The sequence below is a fragment of the Grampus griseus genome (genome assembly GCF_964374135.1).
Source record: "Grampus griseus genome assembly, chromosome: 9".
In the NCBI taxonomy this organism is placed as follows: domain Eukaryota; kingdom Metazoa; phylum Chordata; class Mammalia; order Artiodactyla; family Delphinidae; genus Grampus; species Grampus griseus.
Genome location: NC_139003.1, coordinates 17,674,305 through 17,688,587, shown reverse-complemented (window position 1 = coordinate 17,688,587; position 14,283 = coordinate 17,674,305). Strand labels below are relative to the sequence as shown.

Sequence of the window (14,283 nt, the reverse complement as noted above, 5' to 3'; positions counted from 1 at the left end):
TTTTCTCAATTAGGACAAATTAGATTTTCTCAACAAGGAATTATCATGGATTATGTGTAAACTATGATTCCTCCTTCATCTACTGGAGGTTCATTAAGATACAAAACAGAGACAAGGCTCCTCCCCATGGTATTATACAGCATTAACTGGTCCAAAATCAAGGATCACTTGTGCTAGAGTCACTACTAATTGCTATCACCTGGTTTGCATAGGGTTTCTCGAGCAGCTAGGAGTTTGGGAATGCTAAAGAAGTACGTTTCACCCGCTTAGAGCAGCTATTAGATCTGGAAATAAAAAGTTTCTACAAAGGTTAAAAAAAACCCCACTATGCTGTGAAGATTATGGGCTCTGGTCCACATCCCATCCCAGTACCAGGCACACACAGCTGTCACACGTTGGACAGTAATGATTGTTGTGCTAGTCAAGGGTTGTATCTAGGGTTTGAGTGACAGCTACCAGTGAGACAAAAATGACCTCTGACCTGGAAGCATTCAGCCTCATCCTCAAAAGTTGGAGTTGTGCTGCAAATGTCTGAATATCCCATCATAAGTCTATTATCAATGAATGTGTTTAGGTAGTTCTTGGACCTCTTCTCATGCATTTGTTTCTACTCCCAGTCCTTAAAAGATACTCTATGTGACAGACTCTAGGTCTATCCACCTCATTACAAATAGCTCAACTTCATCTCTCTTTATGGCTGAGTAATATTCCATTGTATATATGTGTTACATCTTCTTTATCCATTCATCTGTCGATGGACACTTAGGTTGCTTCCCCATCCTGGCTATTGTACATAGAGCTGCAATGAACACTGTGGTACATGACTCTCTTTGAATTATGGTTTTCTCAGGGTATATGCCCAGTAGTGGGATTGCTGGATCGTATGGTAGTTCTATTTGTAGTTTTTTAAGGAACCTCCATACTAGTCTCCATAGTGGCTGAGGTGGATGGACTTAGAGTCTGTCATACAGAGTGAAGTAAGTCAGAAAGAGAAAGACAAATACCGTATGCTAACACATATATACGGAATTTAAGAAAAAAAAATGTCATGAAGAACCTAGGAGGGGTGGGATAGGGAGGGTGGGAGGGAGGGAGACGCAAGAGGGAAGAGATATGGGAACATATGTATAACTGATTCACTTTAAAGCAGAAACTAACACACCATTGTAAGGCAATTATACTCTAATAAAGATGTTAAAAAAATAAAATAAAAAAAGATACTCTAGTGTAGTTTCAGTTTTGCAAGATGAAAAAGTTCTGGAGATCTGTTGCACAGCAATGTGAATACACTGAATACTACTGAACTGTACACAAAAATAATTAAGATGGTAGATTTTATGTTATGTGTCTTTTACCACAATTTAAGCATTTTTTTAAGATACTCTAGTGTCAACACAACTTGAAGTCCATTAATGCAGCAATAAAGTAGCAGATTCGGCCTTTGCTTATTTTTCTTTCCAGTTTAAGAGCTAATTTATTTAACTGTCTTCATTAGAAGACAAGTGATAGGAATTAACCACATCAAAATAACTTTTTTTGTTTACAACCCTAGCAATGAACCGTGCCTTTGTGGGAACAAAGGCGTGCTTCTAAGCACAATAGATCAACTTGTCAGGTTCAACCAATACCCTTTGCATATAATAATGGTCTCATAAAGATGGCAGGTCACCCCCAATCCTACTACCACGGAATTTATCATGCAGCCCTGGGCATCTTTTGGTCTCAGGATTCACATCTGGGCTGGGAGCCATGACACCCTAGAAAAGTGATGGGAGATCTTTGGCCTTCAGCCTGATTTCTCCGGACTGACCAGGGGAGAACCAAGAATAGGTCAGAGCCCATGAATGCAGATGCAACACGGGGCCACAAGGGGGAGGTGTGAGTCCAAACCAGAGTTAATGGGTCTGAGGGATTTGTAGCCTGTTTGGTGTCTGTGTATCTTTTCTTGCCTGCTCTTTCCCTCTCCTGTAAAGGGTCTTAATTTAGAAATGATACATCAAAAAATTTTTTGTTCTGTTTATTGAATATAATTTTCTGTTCTGCGTGAGATATCTTCCCTTCAGCAAGAAAAATATTTGCTGCTTTATACTTACACAGGCCATTCCCACATTTCTGTGTGGGTCAGTGGCCCTCACGTAGAAAAATGTTCCTCTCACTTGCACCGAAGGTCTTGAAACTTTGGGGAAATGTCAAAGAGTCCACAGTGTCCAAGCACATAGAACTTGCCGTAGGGTTGGGTGCTGGCTCTGCTGTTTGCTCACAGATTTTAACTCTCACTATGGGCCAGAGGCCATGCAGGGTACAGAGGTAGATAGGTCCAAGGGAGCTATCAGAAAATACAGGGTGGGGATGTGGGTGGAGGAAAGTGAGTACTTTCCAAAGCTCACTTCACTTGTGCTGGGAAACACTGTACCTATGCACTGAAGCATACAGGAAAGCAACATCGTAATGATATTCTTTTCTAAGTCACCTTAGAAAGCACCATCTTGGGGACTTCCCTGGTGGTGCAGTGGTTAAGAATCCACCTGCCAATGCAGGGGACACGAGTTCCATCCCTGGTCTGGGAAGATCCCACATGCCACGGAGCAATTAAGCCCATGCGCCACAACTACTGAGCCTGCGCTCTAGAGCCCGTGAGCCACAACTACTGAAGGCTGCGTGCCTAGAGCCCGTGCTCCGCAAGGAGAAGCCACCGCAATGAGAAGCCCGCGCACCGCAACGAAGAGTAGCCCCCGCTCGCCGCAACTAGAGAAAGCCCACGCACAGCAACAAAGACCCAATGCAGCCATAAATAATAGTAAGAAGAAGAAAGCACATCTTGAAGAATTCTTGCTGACCTCATGAGGCTTTCCTGTGGAAAATGGGAGCCTGGAAGAGATTTTAAGCAGGGACTAATTTAATTGGGTTCTAGAAAGATCCTTGGGCAGCCATGTGGTAGCTAGATTAGAGATGGGCAAGATCCTGGGAAGAGACAGTTAGGGATACTGCCATGTCCAGGTGGGAGATGATAAAGCTGTGATACTGGGAATGGAGACAAGAGGACAGGAGGGCAGCACGCATGCTGAGAAAACAGAATCCACTGTGAGAAGCACACAACAGAGAGAAGTTAAGGATGACTGGGTGAATTCACGAAGACAAGGTTTACGGGAGAAGTAAGGATGGGGGCATGGACTGAGCATAATAGAGGCCATTCTGAGTGTGAGGTACCCTTGGGACATTCAGGTGGAGGTGACCACAACCAAGAAGGTCAAGTATAGTAAGCAAAATAAAGGCTCCTCAAAGATGTCCATGCCCAACCCTGTGAATACGTTACCTTAATGGCAAAAGGACTTTGCAATGTGATTAAGGATTTTGAGATGGACGGAGTAGCCTGAGTTACCCAGGTGGGCCCAGCCTAATTACATGCATCCTTATGAGCAGGTAATCTTTCCCAGCTGTGGTCAAAGGGAGACGTGACTAAGGAAGAAAGGTCAGAGAGACGCCATGTTGCTGGCTTTAAAGATGGAGGAAAGGGGCCAGAGCCAAGGAATGTGGGCAGCCTCTAGATGATGGAAAAAGCAAGGAAATGGATTCTCCCCTGTAACCTCCAGAAAGGAACACGGCCCTGCCAATCCCTTTACTGTAGCCCTGTGAGACCCGCACTGGAATTCTGACTTCCAGATCAGTAAAATAATACATCTGGGCTGTCGGAAGCCATCAAGTTTGTGATAATTTGTTGCAGCAACAATAAGAGGCTAAGACACTGATGACAGATTCAGGTACCCAGGCTGCCCACCCACCACCCCACCCCCGGGGCCACTGTCAGCAGCCTTACCCTGGTGATGCCCAGAGCGCCGACATTCTCGCTGTAGGAGGTGGTGCCATTCCCCGTACCCCAGGCCCCTGCCAGCAGGCAGCCCAGGCCCTCGATGCCGATGCCTCGGTTGATGGCGTGCTTCGGAGGGGGTGGTGCCCCCACCAGGCGGGCACAGGCATAATAATCGCCTACCGACTCCACCATTGAGGAGATCACCCCCGCGACGATCCCAAAGACCCCAGCCAGGCTGATGGTGGGGAGGCCCCACTGCCCTGAAATTGCAGCGCAGAGGGAATGTTCATCCGGAAGATAACAGGCTGCTGGACCCCAAATAATTCCCTTGCCAGAGGGTTCTCCGGAAGGCTTTAAAGACCAGGCAACATGTCTTCCAACCCAACAGCTGTCCTGAAGCTTTGTCTCAGACTCCTGCCCTCCCGTGCCTCCCTGAGGGTAGGTCAGAGGCCCTGACCTTGAGGTCACAGTGCACAAAAAGAACCAGAAACCGGGCCTCTTTCCGGGAAGGCCTCGAAGCCTTTTGAAGGCCTCCAGGATTCTTACTCAGGGAGGTTCTGGCTCCCCAGTCCATGAGGCCAGGACCTCCTCACCCCTACAACTAGAACGTGGTTATTCTCACACCCTGAGCCAAGAACTGCAGGGAAAGGAGATGCCCTTGACCAGCAACCCAGAAATGTTCTAATTCAGTCCCAAGCCTCCCTTGTGTGGGATCCACCAGTTCCACGAGGAGACCCGAAGGTTGGCTAAGAGGTCAGGATCCCTCTGTGCTTTCCCCACCCGCAGTGGATGGGGCCTGAGCAATGTGGAGGAGGGGATGAGGCATGCGGGCCAGGAAGGAGGTAGGTCTGGGAGAGGGAACCTTTGGTCTACCACCCCCAAAGCATTCTTAGGACCACCCAAGGGTCTCCTTCCTCTCTTAGGGGTCTCATATGGACTCCGTGGGGCCTGTCCCTCCTTGCCAGATCCCATGGAGGAGATCCCGTCCCGGCTCTACTCATTTCCCCCTCTGGTGCCTGAGCCTCACGGGCAGTCCTGGGAAGCACATGCCCCAGGCAAGATGGGCCCCGGCGTCGGCGTCTCGTTACCTGGGTAAGGGAAGCGAAACCAAGGAGCCTGGCTCAGGACGTCGCCTTTGGTGTCTGTGCGGGCCAGGTACCCGTAGGCTGCAGGTGCCGAGGGGAGGGCGTCGGTGACTGTGAGCACGAAGCACAGCAGCCACGAGATGCAGAGCGCCAGCAACACCTGCCGGAGGGAGGGAGGTGCCCTTCACACTGGGCCCCACCCCTGCACCTGCCCACACCTCCCAGAGAGGGTGGGCGAAGGAGGGAGTCGGGAAAGCTCTTTGAGATGAGGAAGTGTTGGCTACAAACCCTTCCAGTGACAACAGGAATCCGCTGTGTCAATGGATAATGAACACATTACGGGAATAGAGAAACTAAACTGTGGGGAGACCTTGCATCAAGTAGAGGCAGAAATGTCTAGGAAAGTGGACACAGCCTGGGTCAGAAGGATTGCAGTCTGACTCCCTCTCTATTGCTTGCTGGTCCCATGACCCTGGATCAAAGTCCCTGAGCCTCAGTGTCCTCATCTGTACAATGGAATTACAACCATTGCTCTGCAGAGCCTGAGGCAGGATTTCTTAAAGTGAGGTCCTCAGATATACTGACTTTTAAGCTCTGATGGTAGAACCCCTGACATCGGCATTTTTAGCAATGTCCCCAGGTGATTCTTATGCATACCGAACTTCTGAACCACTGGCCTACAGGATTGCTGAGGGATCAATGAGATCACTATGTGGAAGTAACTTTTTATAATGCAGGATGTATTTCACAGATAAATTGAACCTGAAAACACATTTGTGTGGTTGGCAATGGCACCTACTTGACAGAGTGGAGCAAATTCAACAGAGAAGGCTCTGAAAAAGGAGACACCATCATTGTCAGCAGGATCTGAATTATCCAGGAGCCAATGAGAAAGAACCTGATCTAAGCAACTTGGCCCTTAGTTTTGCACCTTTAGCGGTGAGCCTGGCTGTCTCCCCCAGTGCCATGCTATGAGGACGGCCCAGGGACACGAGAAGACTGTCCCACAGCAGTGCCCAGGGCAGCAACCTGGGGCGAGTTCTCTACTCCTGGGAGAGAAGCAATGAGGGAAGATCTGGGATGGCATTACACCAAGGCTCCCACCACCCACGGGGCAATTAAGGGAGGCTCAGGAGGCGAGGCCGCTGCAGGTGGAGAGCATTTGACTTGGGGGCCATCTGGGAGAGCAACAGGCTGTCCCTCACTCTCCAGGTGAGTCAACTAAGAATGGCAGAGGGTGGGGAGCGCTTCTTACAGGGAAGACCTGAAACAGGTAGAACTTAGAGGTGTGACACTTCTTCTCTCTTCCGTAAACAGGCACAGGCACCGCGATGTTTTTCAGGTACTGAGAAAACAGCACGATGAGGAAGATGGTCCTGAAACAGAAACAAACCACACCCAACCTGGCAAACTTGGGCTCATCACGAGCAACGGTCCGGGAAGGCGTGCCATCACGTGTCTCTGGGACTATGGGGCAGTGGCTGTGCTGGGAGGGTCCCCATCTAGGCCCTGCTCTGCAGTGTAGGCAGCATCCTGCCAGTTCTGAAAAGGTGGGCAGGCCCCTTTCAGAGGCTGCTGGTGGCTGAAGAGGAACAGTGGGCAGGGGCCTGAGAAATAAGCATGGCAGCTGCACAGATCCAGACTGAAGCCAGTGAGGCCAGAGTCAGGCCACCTTCTCTCCCAGGTGGTCCTGCAGGTCCTTGCGGTCAGACCACAACAGACAGAGTGAATGAGCGTGTCCAGGGTCATGCCCAAGTCCCTTCAAAGCTCTGTTTAAATGCTGAAGGCCTGTTTTTCTGGGAAGCCTTCCTGACACCACCCCCCACCCTCGGCAAGCTGGCTGTCACCACCCCATCCCCTGAACCAGCCGGCACACTGTGACTCTCATCACTGTCTCCTGGTGTCACAGGCACTTGGACACAAGTCTTATCCCTCTACTACGCTACAAAATGCTTGAGAGCTGGGGCCATGTCTTTGCACTCTTCCCAGGTGCTGGAGGTTTACAAATATTTGCTCAGTGAAAACCTAGGAGGCAGGGGACGGGTAGCATCAGCTGTCTGTGAACCCTACGCTAAGTATGTTTATACCCTGCCTGTGATGAACTTATTGTCTGTGAGGACTGACAACATAAGAAATAGTAATAATACATTCTAAGTAGCCATTTCACTGCTTTTAAGGTATCGTGATGTTTGTGAAAGTATTTGTAAACCACCAGAGTTTGCCAATATCCAGGACTCACTCTTCTTACTGGGTAATCTTCCTCCAAAGACGGCCCACCTTCCCCAGAGGGTGCTTACATGGCAGCAATCCCCCAGTGGATCCCGGCGTCATTGCCCGCAGAATCGAAGAGAGGCAGGGCCACCAGGGAGATGGTCGGAGCAATGGTCAAGGGGCCGATGAAGCGCATGAGGAAGCCAATGAGGCCTGAGAAGCCCACCAGCATCTGGACACAGGAAGCAACCATGATGGCTCCCTGCAGCTGAAGAGGAAGCATGGGGCTCAGCACCTGGGAGCCTGTGGCGGGGCCCCCCAGATTGGTGGTACCTTCAGAGGCAGTGCAGGGGCAAAGCTGGACCCCAGAGGAACTGAGGGAAGGTGAGCTCGGACCTCACTCCTCTCTCCAGTCCTCTATTTCCAACTGTCTGTTGGACATTTTCACCTAATGTGAAGTTTTTCAGGAAGTAGATTTCAAGATTATCTATTGATCACAGTGATAATGTGATGACTCATAATACTGGCATCACCCAGTTATGTATTGAACATCTTGCTGATTTATTTGTCTCTGTTTTCCTACTTTCTATTGCAGAGGTTGGCAAAGGTTTTCTGTAAAGGATCAGAGAGTGAATAGTTGAGGCTCTGTGGACCGTACAGGCTCAGCTGAAACTTTTCCAGGCAAGATGGAAACAAATGAGCTTGACTGTGTTCTAATAAAACTCCACTGATAGGCACTGAAATTTGAATTTCCTACAATTTTGACATGTCATAAAATATTATTCTTGGATTTCGTACAATTTTGACATGTCATAAAATATTATTCTTGAATTTCTTACAATTTTGACATGTCATAAAATATTATTCTTGAATTTCGTACAATTTTGACATGTCATAAAATATTATTCTTCTTTTGATTTTTTTCAACCATTTAAAATATAAAACCATTTTTAGCTTGCGGGCTATAAAAAAACAAACAAACAAACAGAAAACAGGCAACTAGCCAGCTTTGGCTCACGGGTTGTAGTTTGCCAACCCCTGATCTATTGGACTGATTGAGTTTTACTTTACTTCTCCTTTTCTACTTTGCTAATATGGGTGTTATTCATGTTACCCCTGAAAATGTTCCTTGCTTTGAAGTCTGCTCTTCCTGAAAAGAAAGAAGTCTGACTCCTGCTTTCCTTTGATCAGTGTTAACGTGGTATATTCTTCTCCATCCATTTACTTTTAATCTACATGTGTCTTTATATTTAAAGCCGGTTTCTTCTGGACAACATACAGTTGGGTCTTGTGTTTTGATCCACTCTGACAATCTCTGTGCCTTTAGACCAATGACGTTCAAAGTGATTATTGATATAGTTGGATTAATATCCACCATAACCATTACTATTTTCTATTTGTTGCCCTTGTTCTTCATTTCTGTTTTTGTCTTCTACTGGTTTTCTTCCTTTTGTGGTTTTAACTGAGCTTTTTTTCCCCTCTCCTTTCTTAGCATAACCATTATCCTTTTTTTTTTCCTTTAGAGTTTGCAATGTACATTTACAGCTAATCCAAGTCCCCCCCCCTTTTTTTTTTCTTGTCACACCACAGGGCTTGAGGATCTTAGTTCCCAAACCGGGGATCAAACCCACGGCCTTGGCAGTAAAAGCGCAGTCCTAACCACTGGACCACCCGGGAATTCTCCCAAGTTCACTTTCAAATAACACTATACCACATATGAGTGGTGTGAGTACTTTATAGTAACAAAGCAATCCTAATTTCTCCGACCTAGCCTTTTTATCATTGCTGTCATTCATTTCACGTATACATAAGCATACACAAGGATATAAAAAATTTAAAACCACCATAATACTGGAAGGTGAAGTTTAAGTTGGTCTAATGTGTTGAAAACTGAGCTTGCCATCTCTTCCCAGAGTTTTCTACATTTTCTGCTACCACCACTTTCTAAAAATATAATCATTACTTACTTGTCCTCTTTATTACTTCTTATCTCCCAGAAAGTAATGACACCCCTATTGGTCCTATATTTGCCTCACTTTCATTTGTGGCTAGTATCGTGATGTAGAGTTGGACTGCTAACCATTGGTGGCTTCAAGACTTGAGATGTGTGTGAACAAATTTAACTTAGTGAAACATGGAAACTCTACCTTAAATTCCAATAGGCTGGCCCAGTGAATTAAACCAATCCATCAATTAATAAAAGAAGATTGAAGCTTGAAAGAATCTTCCCTTGTTTACAGCACTGGTGAAAAACACTGGACCAGCAGATGGAGCTAAAATACCACAAATAAGACTCTGGGTTTGTACTCACTGTTGGACACTTGAAGGCAATGTGGGAAAAAAATAGTGGAGGCTACAGTCTTAGATCTGGGCAAGAGAACTCCCACCCTGGGGCCTCTGCTTTAGAGCAGGGGTTGGCAAACTTCTTCTGTAAAAAGCCAGATAGTTAACATTTTAGGTTTTGTGGGCCACATACAGTTTCTGTCACATTCTTTTTTAAATTTTAAACAACTTTTTAAAATGTAAAAACCATTCTTAATTGGTGGGCAGTAAAAAGCAGATTACAGGCTGGATTTGGTCCAAGAGCAATAGTTTACTGACTCCTGCTTTAGAGGACTCACAAACACAAAAATAAATGGTAAATGTATTTAAAAAACATGGTTGTGTCTGTAACTTGGGATCCTGTGCTCAGTGCAGGCACAGCATGACCCAAACATCCCTAAACATCCTCTCTCACTACTAATACTGTGTCCTCAAAACACAAAGTAACTGCTTCAGACCACTGCAGTGTTGAGGCAGACAGGTCATGAGAACACAGGAAGAATTCGAGCAGCAGAGTGCTTAGGTAGGAGAAGAGACGAATTAACTTGTCAGATCTTTCCTCTTGGATAGCACAAAGGCAAGAGATTCCTGCACAAAAAATTATAGTTCTCAGTAGGTCTAAGTGGAAGGGAAATCCTGCCCCTGGCATCTAGCAGAGCAGGGTAAGGAAACTGATGAAATAAAACTTATATTTTAAGGCAGGACAAGTAAAAAAATTACACATAAAGTTCTCTCTGTGTGTGTGTTTGGGCCTCCGCCCTCCCTAATGTGCAGTGTGAACCTGCATTACACATTAACCAGAGCTCCTCAAAGATAAGGGGCCTGCTCAACCGTAAAGATCAATTGTTTTTCTTTCTTCTGATGCTAGCAATGTAATTTCTTAAAAGAACAGCGTTCCCTCCCAGCTCTGTAGGGGGTCATGGGGACTGGCTGCTCGCTTTGTACCTGCTTATCTGGACACTGTATCCTTGGTGGACTTTACGTAAAGTATCAGTGTGTCATTTTGATGTTCGATCCTTTGTCTCAAAAATGTATATGACTGTGCCTTCAACTTCTAACAGGTGGAAGGGTTCCCAGAGCTTCCTGAGAATCTGCTTCCTGGGTTTATAATCCTCAGCTTGGCTCGAATAAAATTCCAATTTTTTCTTCTTAACTTGATAGTTAATTAAATTTTCGCTGACAAAATCCACTTCTTATTCTTTGCTTAGTTTTAATTTGGATTTACGAAAGCCAAGTATTGGCTCCCTGGGGGACAGCAGAAACAAACCCCCCCAAAACCTCAGACCACATGTATTTTGTGATTCATGTTATCAATGATATAATAAAACTAGGCTGCACTGAAGAAGAAATACATCCTGCTTTGGAAAAGGTGGTACAACACACAGCATTTGAAGACTGGCCAACGGACCTGGCAAAAATCCAGGGCCCACCCGCTTGACAAATGAAATCCTTAGGTATATCTTGGTCTGGAACTACATGGAAAAGTTCTTTAAACATTAAAAACCTCTGTTAACTCTGGGTCCACCTTGAGAAAAAAAGGAAGCACAAGAACTTGATAGGTCATTGAAGTACATCCACATCTGGGTGCACTGTTGGACTGTATACCAGAGCACGGCCACATGCAGAAAGGCTGTTTTTGAAAGGGAAGAACAGCAGAAGGTTCTGGCTGAAATTCACAAGTTATGGCTCAGACTGGTCTCAGAGTGGTGTCCTGACCAGCACAGTGCTCCTGAGATACCAGAAGCGTCAGTGGTTCTGTCCATGCTGAATGAGGACTGACCCTGGCAGATGCCTGGCGCTTCAGCTCTGCGTGGGGCACTTGGTGTGGAGGCGGCCCAGAGCAGCTACTCAACTACTCTCCCTCTGAAGGACCATTCCTAACTCGTCTGCTACGGGGCACTATTTGGAATTAGAGCACTACTGAATGGCACCAAATAACTCCAAGATCAGAGATCCCAATGGTATCTTGAGTGATGTCAGAAAGACATTCAAATAAGGCAGGGGATCATCAACAGAATGTGCTAATTAAAGGGAAATCGTTATATTCAGGAAAAGAAAAGGCAGTTACACAAGGAGGCGTTCATAGGATCCATGAGTAAGTGACAGTCCCCCTCCCCTGGGTGGACACTACCTCACGAGATAATCTATCTCTAACAACAGAGCCTTGGATCCCACTATGTGGATCTTTGAATTCAAAAAGCACTGCTTGGGGGGACTTCCCTGGTGGCACAGTGGTTAAGAATTCGCCTGCCAATGCAGGGGACACGGGTTCAAGCCCTGCTCTGGGAAGATCCCACGTGCCACGGAGCAACTAAGCCCGTGCGCCACAACTACTAAGCCTGCGTTCTAGAGCCCATGAGCCACAACTACTGAGCCCACATGCCAAACTACTGAAGCCCGCGCACCTAGAGCCTGTGCTCCACAACAAGAGAAGTCCCGGCAATGAGAAGCCTGCGCACCACAACGAAGGGTAGCCCCTGCTCACCGCAACCAGAGAAAGCCTGCCTGTAGCAACGAAGACCCAATGCAGCCTTAAATAAATAAATAAATTGATTTTTTAAAAAACACTGCTTGGAGTCTTGCTAAAGGTGCTGCTCACCCACCTGAGAAAGACTGAGACTGAAAGAGTGTAACATTGCAGCAGAAGGACCTTGATGGAGGAAGGAAGGCAAGTCTAAGTCCAGCCAAAGGACCAAGCTGTGTGTGATGTGACTGACAGTACACACATAAACCCCCAGAGTCATCCCTTTAGAATTCTATAGGTTCTCGGGCTGTGGCCAATGGACTAGCAGTTTGGTCTGGCAAGTGCATCATAGAGGCTCTACTGAAATTTCACCTTTTATGGGAAAGGACTTTATAGTCAAATCTCAAATACTGGTGGTTCACGTAGATGCCCCTATGTCTTAAAAAGAGGAGGGAAGTAAGATTTTGAATGTAGTCAGTAGGGCCCACAAGATGACACCTCGGGCCACAAGCCATGCATATGCGGGCTCACAAACTACATAATCTCCATCTCTCTCTGAAGTCATCTGCGTTGCCCCGGATGATCCAGATTGCCAACAGCGCTGGGCACAGGTGCCTCTGGTGGGAGAATATGAGGATAAATGGCCCATCACAGAACTGACAGGCTGCCTATACTGGACAGTCCACAGAGCATGGGAGGTTTTAACATTTTTTTAAACTGGTATGGACAGTGTTTCTGGTTTGAGCTTTGCCTATCCTGCCACTGAAGCCCTGGCACAGGCTACAATAAAGAGACTAGCAACTCAGATTGCCCACCAGCATGAAGATCAACTTATATATCAAACAGCTCAAGGATCACTTTTCACAGCATGAACAAGACAGGAATGGACCAAGAAATACAGTATCAAGTGATCTTTTCATATTTCATGTCACTTTCCAAAGGAGTGAAATTATTGCAAAATTAGAACGTGTGCTTGAAGCAACAAAATGTGGGTGACAAAGGCACGAAGGGCAGGCTTTGCAGGGCAGGACAGTGTAAGATCAAGCTACAAGTGGGGCACTAAACTGAGTCACTAGTGGAGCAGTTTGTAAAGGACAGATTGGGAAATGAGAAGGTAAAGAAACCCTATTTTCCCAGGACTAGGGATTTGGTTGTGTTCCCTAAGATAGGAATAATAAGAATCAATTTAATTTGACTTGTTGGAATTCTGATGGTATTTATGGGCCGGATTGGAAAGTGTGGTGTTTTTCAGGATGCATCCTACCCAGTGGAGAGGCTACAGTGACAATATACTTATTAAATCATTTGAAAGTACGTTGGGGAAGGACACACAAGGAGGGTTTAACAGTGTTACTTTTCCTGCCCGCTATTTAAAGGCTAGCAGAGAAGGACTCAGCACCTCCTCTTCCAACAGGAGCAAGGAAATGGGTTAAGAAAGGCTCACAGTGGGCAGAAAGACAGATGGCGGCAGGAAGAACTGGAGTTACCAAATTATGGTATTGAATAATGCTACTTTTGCCCGTTGCATTTAAAATGTTGGAAATAAGAAAATGATTTCTTAGCCATATTTCTAGATACGTCTTCAATCTGGAATGAGGGATGCTGGCATCAGAGTTGATTCTACCAAACTGAAACACATCTAATAAAACTAGACCCAGAGTATACTGTGCTGAACTGGATGGACAATGAGGAATGAACACTGTGAAAGTAGCCAAAGCTACTGTGATGCTGGCATATTTAGGACATGGTCTGTTGTTTGAACTTTAAAATGGGTCATGGACTAATTCATAGGTCATTTACATGATACTCAATGAAAGTCATGGAAATAATGATAAATAACGAAGTCTATATTGGGATATTGACCTCTAGTCACCAGCTAATGTGGTAAGCATAGGAGCAAAAATGACCCCAGGTGGTCAAATAGACCTCCAAGATGAGGACAGACATTTATAGTTAACTCTAAATCATTCAATAACATCATAAAAGAATGATACAAGTTTACCATCATACACTGACCAGAGCAGCTAAAATGAAAAAGAGAAAATGTTGGTGAGAATTTGGAGTAACTGGAACTCACACATGCTGCTGGTGGGAGTGTAAATTGGAACATACACTTTGCAAATGTATTTGCTAGTGTTTACTAAAGTTGAACATATACATAACATACAGTGATGGTGAATTTTATATGTCAACTTGACTGGGCTGAGGGATGCCCAGATAGCTGACAAAACATTTTTTCTGGGTGTGTCTGTGAGGATGTTTCCAGAAGAGGTTAGCATTTGAATTGGTGTGAACTGAAGGAAGCAGACGGCCCTACCCAATGTGGGTGAGTGCCATCCAATCCTTTGAGGGCCTCACATAACCAAAAAGCAGAAGAACTAATTTGCTCTGCT

At 45.9% G+C, this 14,283-nt stretch overlaps 1 protein-coding gene across 1 annotated transcript in view; it reads right to left on the bottom strand.

Annotated features, from left to right (window-relative positions):
* LOC309827065 (solute carrier family 23 member 1-like) overlaps window positions 1-14,283 on the bottom strand; it is a gene marked incomplete at both ends in the record, with an annotated part of 44,278 nt that overhangs the window by 8,826 nt on the left and 21,169 nt on the right. The window contains 4 exons of the mRNA XM_082661557.1: window positions 3,815-4,068; window positions 4,897-5,053; window positions 6,149-6,269; window positions 7,191-7,372. Coding sequence (XP_082517683.1) covers window positions 3,815-4,068; window positions 4,897-5,053; window positions 6,149-6,269; window positions 7,191-7,372 — 714 coding nt within the window. The remainder of the gene's footprint in view (window positions 1-3,814; window positions 4,069-4,896; window positions 5,054-6,148; window positions 6,270-7,190; window positions 7,373-14,283) is intronic.